General features: G+C 32.9%; 1 protein-coding gene across 1 annotated transcript; it reads left to right on the top strand.

Annotated features, from left to right (window-relative positions):
- The first annotated feature begins 7,855 nt into the window (after positions 1–7,855).
- Positions 7,856–8,791, top strand: LOC130850100 (olfactory receptor 4P4-like). The gene has a single exon (XM_057729445.1). It carries the CDS (start codon positions 7,856–7,858, stop codon positions 8,789–8,791), a length of 936 nt encoding a protein of 311 aa, XP_057585428.1.

Here is an 8,791-nt window from a genome sequence, read left to right as displayed (position 1 = left end):
CTTTTCTGAAGCTTTTCTGCTTTTCATGCTGTGGTTCCATGAGATCACCACTGTGAATAAGATCCATTCTGATCACCTCTGGACTTACTGCTTAGAAAGATAAGTGGGCTACAGGAAGCATATCCTCTCTGTTGTTCTATTCTACACTGGCACTTCACCAACAAATTGAGCATCATTCTTATTCTTACCTTCTTAACCATTAAGAACTGTGTTCATATGATACAAAATAACCAGAAGATATTCTAAAACTAAAAAGTTATATCACCTATTTGGCATTGTATTGAAAAAAATAAAACAGATCATGCATTTTTTATACCTTAAAATGCTGAGAAGCTGAATAAGATATTATCTTCAATTTTCAAATTTTTTCTCAACTATACATACAGAAAATTTTACATATAATCCATGTACAGCTTCTGAATTATCACAAACTGAGCAATTTCATGCAGTCAGAAACCAGATTGAGTCAGAAATTACCAGTAAACCAGAACTCCTCCTCAAACTCCTTTATAATCACTATTTTCCCTCCAAACCACTGCCTTTATCTCTAAAATTGATTATTTATACCTATTTTTGTATTCTATTGAAAAATAGCTATAGCGATTATACTCTTGTGTCCATTTTCCCATTGTTATGTTTGCAATACTCATTCATCATGTTTCGACTTTTCTTATTGTTTTTACTGATCTATAGTATATCATTGTAAGAACCTGTGACAATTAATTTATCCATTCTCTTGTTGCTAAGCATTTGGGTCATTTCTTGCTTATAGCTATTATGCGTAGTACTGCTTTGAACATTTTGGAACATCTTTTGGTGTATATAAGTCTTCTGTTGTTTCTTTTCTAACATGTTTTATATTGTACTTAAGACAAAATTTTAAGATAGTTGGTTGCACCCTTGTGTTAATACTTTCCTAATATATTATTGACATAAAATATATTAAATTAAAAATAATTATCAGTAGAATAACATTAGGGTGGATGAAATAAAAGGTTTTGAAATATATGAAACTTATGACACTTCTAGAATTCATCAATGGGGTCTGGGATATGTTAATTAATGCCAACCAAGCTGTCAATCACAAGCACAAAGAAGAAAGCTGTTAGAAAGATAGTTTATGCAATGGAGCTCAGAAAAAACTCCCAGGAATGGAGTGTCAAGTGATGTGTACAAGGTTAACATTTAGGTAATTCACCACTGGGAAACTTCAGCAAATAGGATATTTACTAGAGAATATGAAGTTGTTTACCATGATAAGTAAAACTGGTAAAATTGTTTATTTAGATCCTGAGGGGGAAACAATGTATTTCAGTAGCCTCTAAACAAGGGTAGTGCTTCCAGATAAAGAAGGTATGCTAGAAGTGTATGCTAGTGCTGAGTTGCCATGCACACAAACACGCAGACTCACACATGTGCACAAACACACAGTTTGAAAAGAAGAACTTTCCAGGGACTTCTCTCTGGCATAATTGGAATAAACATTCTTGAATTAAAAATCAAAAATGGAGGAGAAAATAATTGAAATTTTATTCAAAACTATATGATCTCATGGAAAAAAAAAATCCCTGAATATAGGGGAACATTATACTGAAAAGAGATATCGCAAACTATGTCACACAATGGCTGCCTTTATTGTAGACATCAGACACAAAACATAATATGAATATATTTATTACATAAAAGTAAATAATAATTTTTAAAACATCATATAGGAATATGAATCTCAAAATTGTCCAGGTTGTTAGAAACAAAAAAATTCATAAAAAAGAATATTTTAATTTGAAATGATGTACCTATATCTTGAGAAAGCATTAGTAAATGGAATAATTTTAGTGGGTTTTATTTTATCACTTTTAACTTTTTCTCATTTTTTAATTTATTTTAATAAATTTATTTATTTATTTATTTATTTATTTTATTTTCTGTGTTGGGTCTTTTTTGCTGTGTGTGGGCTTTCTTTTTAGTTACGGTGAGTGGGCCTATTCTTCTCTGTGGTGCACTGGCTCCTCATTACCGTGGCTTCTCTTGTTGCAGAGCACAGACTCTAGGTACATGGGCTTCAGCAGTTGTAGCACATGGACTCAATAGTTGTGGCTGATGGGCTCTAAAGCACAGGCTCAATAGTTGCGGCACATGGGCTTAGTTGCTCTGCAGCATGTGGGATCTTCCTGGAGCAGGGATTGAACCTGTGTCCCCTGCATTGGCAGATGGATTCTCAACCACTGCACCATCTAGAAAGCCCTAAATTTTTATTTTATAGTGGAGTATAGTTGATTAACAATGCTGTATTAGTTTCAGGTGTATAGCAAAGTGATTCAGCTGTACACATACATGTATCTATTTTTTTGACATACAATAAACTGCATGTATTTAAAGTGTACAATTTTATATTTTTTTCTTATTAGTAATGTATATATGGCTATCCCAATCTCCTAATTCATTCCACCCTTCCCCCATCCCACCCTGGCTTTCACATGCATCTACTCTTTATTAAATTCTTTTTCCATTTAGGTTATTACAGTGTATTGCATAGAGTTACCTGTGTTAAACAGTAAGTCCTTGTTGATTATCTACTTAAATATAGCAATGTGTACATTTGTTGATTATTAACAAATTATCAGAACACAAAATTAGAGAGAGAAAGAGATAGAGATAGAAAATACTAAAAATATATTAATAGACATTATCAGTGAAGTAAAGGGAAGAAACATTTATCTATCAGACCCTAGGGTTTTGGTAACAATGAGAAAAAGACATTTAAAGAGATAATTACGGCACTAAAATTTTTCCAGATTGATGATAATGTTTCTGTTGTTGTTGTTGTTTTTAAGCTTATTTTATATTGGAATATAGTTGATTAACAATGTTGTGTTAGTTGCAGGTTTACAGCAAAGTGATTCAGTTATGAATATACATATATCTATTCTTTGTCAAATTCCTTTCCCATTTACATTGTTACATAATATTGACCAGAGTTCCCTGTAATATACAGTAGGTCCTTGTTGGTTATCTTTTCTTTTTATGCTCTTTATTGTAATATAATTGCTTTACACTGGTGTGCCACTTTTTGCTATACAACAAAGAGAAGCAGCTGTATTTATACATGTATCTCCATACCCCCTCCCTCTTGTGATTCCTTCCCACTTTCCCTATCCCATCTCTCTAAGTCATCACCCATCATCTAGTTGATCCCCTGTGTTATGCAACAGCTTCCCACTGATGATAATTTTGAAAGAAGAAAATATCACCATTTGTAGCAACATGGATGGTCCTAGAGAATAGTATGCATAATGAAATAACTCAAAGAAAAATGCTATGTGATATTACTACTTATATGTGGAATCTAAAAAATAATATAAATGAATCTATGTACAAAACAGAAACAGACTCACAGACAACATAGGAAACAAATTTATGGTTACCAAAGGAGAGATGAAGGGGAGGAGGGACAAATTAGGAATATAGAATTAACAAACTACTGTACATAAAATAGATAAGCAACAAGAATTCACTGTATAGCACAGGCAATTATACCCAATATATAAAAACCTATAATACTGAGTCCCAATAGATGTTTCACAGTTGTGTGGATCTTTTCCTTTTTGCCAAAAGGAAAAGGAAAGGAAAGTTAATTTGGTTTGGTTATTCTTTTTTTCTTGCAAAACCCAACCTTCCATTTGAGAAATGGAAAGAAATGTGGTAGTAAACACCCTGGAACCTAGGGGAATACTGTGCCAGCTGGTTAGTGATTTTATTGTTAAGTGACTTATATATCCATATTGCTTTGTCATAACTCTTATTGGAACTCTGCATGTTTCACTTTGATTCTCTTTGTTTTTCCCTTTCCAAGAAGTAGAGACCTCTTCCAAAGGATACCACCTCGTGCTTCCGTAGGGCTCTTGCTTTTCAAAAAGGAAAATTAGCTAAAGGTGGCAGAATTTCCTGAGATTCCTTGGGTCTGAATAAGAATACTGCCCTCTAGAGACACAGTGCCCCAAACCCAGCTAAGGCAAAAGTGATAAGTAAATTTACAGCCTGAAAATTCCCAAGAGTACTGAGGAATACAACCTTGGATGACCAGTTAATGATTATGTCAAGGTTCTTTTTGATAAATGCTTTTGGGAAAATAAATGGGTCTAGCTTTCAAAGAGGTAAATTCTTATAATCTCCTTCTGTTTATATTTGGCTCTGGCAGAGCAAGTTTCATCCAGGCATAGGCATAAAAGAGATGACTCCTAGGGGATGTATGTTCACATTCCTTTAGCAGGTATATAAAAATGTTCCTGGTTTACTCATGATTCAGAGCAGACAAAAATAATATCTGCAATCAAAAGACCAGCCAACATTCCTGTGGAATGAATTCATACTTCTCTATGAATTCAGGATGGATTCAGGAATATCTAACTCTTGTTATCCCATGCAAAACAGTAGGATTTCTCCCAGAAAAGCAATTCTGAAGATATTTGCAGAGAATTAATGTAGCTTTCTTTAAATCACTGGTCTATAATCTTGCATTTTATTTCAGGTTTATATGTTAGAAAAGGGTTAACACAGTTAGTAGCAAAGGTGGAGAATGTACCAAGCAGATATTTTCCTGAAGAACCAAAGATTAACCTGAAGGCAACTCAGAGGGGATCATCCTGATTTTTCTTTCATTTGTTTTAGGCTAATTACATGCTGTTTGTCCTTTGTTCTCCTTAATTGTTATTGTAAAGCTATACATTTAATGGTGGTATAAAGCTTTGAGTAAGCATAGGACAGGTTTTAGTGATGCTTAGGTTTAATTGTATATTGCAAGCTGAATTGGAGTAGGGGATAATAGCATTAAAATTTTGAAATATTTATGTTGTCTGTGACTTTTGAGCATCTAATTTACAGAGAACTACAAAAGTCTGTGACTTTTGAACATCTAATCTACAGAGAACTACCTTTCAAATGACCATCTTCCTAAAATAATTTAGACTGACCAAAGTAAGTTAAGGTAAGTTAATGGTATGGAAAGTAAATCTGTCTGGTGGTCATGTACTAGGTGCCATACTAGGGAACTTCACATCATAATCTCATGTATCCTTCATTATTTTCTCTAGCCATGTATAAATATCACAGTTGCATGTATAAGGATTATGAGGTTTAGACAGATTAAATGTACATCCCAAATGATTTGGAAGACACTCCAAAGAGTACACTGTTATTGTTATAAGTTCTTAGTAAAACTTCATGGAAAGCGAAATGTTTAAAACATTTTGGGGAATAAAATTGGTAGTTGTTTAAGCTAATGCTGGATGATAGGAGTTTGTCTTCAACTAATCCAGAAATAAATGTTTGACTTGATGGCAGCTTTTATACAAACCCAAATATTTAAAAATTAAATGAACAATTATCCAGGCATCAGGATCTATTATTTCACCTAATGGCAAATCTGTGTGTGTTGGAAACATATAAGGACTGATGATCTGTTTTGTTGGATTATTACTATTATATACTGAGTTTGAATCAACGTAATTAGTTCTCTTCTTTACACTCCTCAGCTTTTCTAATTCTTTCTATGTTGCCTTTTTAAAAGCCATTTACAATTTTATAAGTGAAATATATGAGTTTAATGTTTTGAAAGTTTTCCTTCAGTCAAAAAAAGGTTATTTTTTTCCTGACTCTAATTCTAATCCCTTCAGTTTTTTCATTAGATTAATTTTGTTATTGTCAGTATCTGTAGCAATACTTAATAGTTCACCATTAATTCCTTTAACAATATTTAATTAACAGTAAATAGTTAATTCCTTAATTGTATAAACCAGTATATTAAAAACTATTGTGGTCAAATTGTAGGCAGAAATGTAGCAAAATAATTTGAAGTCACAGGAGTTCTAATTTACACCTTAATTTTTATAGCTGTAAGGATGTATTTTCAGAGTGACCTAGCAATATCACATATAGGTTGTATTGCAAAGAATTTGAAATATAGATTCAAATAGTTTCTACCACTGCTATCTTCCATGATTCCTTGTCCCCTCTGCTTTCATTTAAAAGAGGCAGCACCAGACTGAATGAAAGCCAGACTTAGTTTCCACGAGCTACCATTTATTAGTGTTCTGCTTTGGGAAACTGATTCAGTTACATTTGATCAGATTTTCTTGTACTGGAACAAAGAATTAAATCATGTTTCCGTGATTAAGTCATTCTAATAATTACCCTCCTTCTTATTTAATAATACTTTTTGTATCAACTTACTTAAATTTATTAAAAGGGAAGTTACATAGTATTGCTATATAACAGATATATCTTGTAACTGTAACTGTGACTTTTTTAAATGAGCCATACAAAATTAATACATTTTATTTAGTCACCATGGTCTGTGAAAAATCCAAGGATGAGATCTGTGAGAATTATGTTAAAAATGGAGATTAGGAAGGAGAGATAATAAAGATATAAGACAGCCAAATCAAAAAATTCTCCCTCATAGAATCAGATATATTAAACTAAAATGGTACTAAAAATAAAGTATATTGTTGTCATGTCTATTTGCTAGCTAAAATCATTTCAAATATTACCAGTAATATAGCTACACAGTATGGTTAATGATGAATTTGTTGATTTCTAATTAGCTCTGCAACAAAAAAATTTGTGTTTTCAAAAATCAGACTGTGATACCTGGATATGGCCTCCACACTTGATCTAGAAGTAAGGTAGAAAGGCTCTCTGTATTCCACACAAGTTCTTATCAGTGTGAGAATAACATTTAGATAAGATCCCCTGAATGTAGCGCATTGTTTTTCACTCTTGTGTACTTCATGTCTTACAAATTATACAGAAAAATGATGTAAGCAAATTCATTAATCAGGCCCTCATTCATTCAACACATAAATAGTTGAATGCTTACTGACCCTAGAGTATGCTTTGTGGTTGTTTTTTTAACATCATATTTTACTGAATTTCATTGGCTACCCAGTAAACATATAAATATATAAAACCTTATAAACAGTGCAGAATTTGAGCATACTTGTACAATTTAAGCATTTTCTTTTTCCTTTACTAATTAAACCACTAATTTTAACAAATGTACTGTGTAATAAAAAAGTATTGACTTTAACACATCAAAGCTAACTGGGAGAGATGCATATATTTTATAATTGCTTTTATGATGTTCATCACTGACAAGCCTTCCAGTGTTTGCATTTGTGTATTCCAGTTGCTTGACTTGTATCCTGAGATTGATCCCCAGGTTCATGAGGTTGCTTCTTTCATTCAGGGCAAATAAAATCATCTGTTTTGTAAATAAAGGATCCACTCAAACAGTTCAAGATTCAGGCAAATATGTCATGAATTTCATTATATTCCTTGCACATATGCATGCAGAGAATACATGGAGGTAGTCCCCATCCTGTTGGAGAAATAAACAGAAAATAAAATAAAATCTTTGTAAGTATAAAACATACACATTTAAAATATCAATATAACACATACTCAGAAATAAATAAATAAATAAATAAATAAATAAATAAAGGTTCATTTTTCTCTAAATGTTATAAATAATAGTGTAATTTCCTCCTTTTCTTTTAGGAAATAGTATGTTAATCATTAAATTTAAAAACTTGGGAATACTGAATAAATACATATTTAATTCCATCAATTTAATAGAATATTTGGATAAAAATGAAAACTCTGAGGGAGAGATATTATCTGTAGTTTCCAAGAACACATATAATCAAAATTAAAAAATTTATGAATTAGATTCAATGATATGCTAATGGTTATATATGATTAAAATTTTACTGTAAATGTTTTCATCCAAATGTATGTGCTGATTTTTCTTTCAGGTCCTCAAGTATTTTTTCATAACATACATTAAACTTGCCTTATGGAAAATCAGAGGAATATATCAGAATTCATTTTTATGGGACTTTCATCTGACCAGAACATACAGATATTTTGTTTTGTGCTCTTCTTATTTTGTTATGTTGCCATCTTGGTGGGAAACCTTCTAATCCTTGTCTCCATCCGATGCAGCCCTCTTTTTCACCAACCAATGTACTATTTCCTCAGCCACTCATCTTCTATGGACATCTGCTATACCTCCTGTGTGACACCTAAACTAATCAGTGACCTGCTCCTGGGAAGGAAAACCATCTCTTATGGTAATTGCATGTTACAGGTCTTTACAATGCACTTTTTTGGCATCATTGAGGTCTTTGTCCTCACAGTCATGGCCTTTGACCGTTGTGTTGCCATCTGCAAGCCTCTCCACTACATGGTTATCATGAACAGGGCAAGGTGCAATCTCCTCGTCTTGGCTGCTTGGGCTGGTGGAGCTGTCCATTCCTTTTCTCAGTTCTCTGTGGTAATCAATTTGCCCTTCTGTGGCCCCAATGAAATTGATCACTATTATTGTGATATTTTTCCTTTGCTGAAAGTTGCCTGTACTGATACCCACATCACTGGTGTCCTGGTGGTTGCCAATTCAGGAATGGTTGCCTTAGTAACCTTTGTTCTCTTGTTTGGATCTTATGTCATTATATTATTCACCTTAAGAAATCACTCAGCTGAAGGAAGGCACAGAGCTCTGTCTACCTGTGGGTCTCACATCACTGTGGTTGTCTTATTTTTTGGGCCTTCCATCTTCGCCTACCTCAGACCCCCTACCACTTTTCCTGAGGACAAAATATTTTCTCTATTTTACACCATCATTGTTCCAATGTTCAATCCCTTAATCTACACCCTGAGAAATACAGAGATGAAAAAGACCATGAGAAAGGTTTGGTGTCAAAAGATATTTTATGAAGAAAAACATAGTTGA

The sequence above is a fragment of the Hippopotamus amphibius genome, chromosome 3 (assembly GCF_030028045.1).
Source record: "Hippopotamus amphibius kiboko isolate mHipAmp2 chromosome 3, mHipAmp2.hap2, whole genome shotgun sequence".
NCBI classification, from domain to species: domain Eukaryota; kingdom Metazoa; phylum Chordata; class Mammalia; order Artiodactyla; family Hippopotamidae; genus Hippopotamus; species Hippopotamus amphibius.
This window is presented reverse-complemented; position numbering and strand designations above follow the sequence as displayed.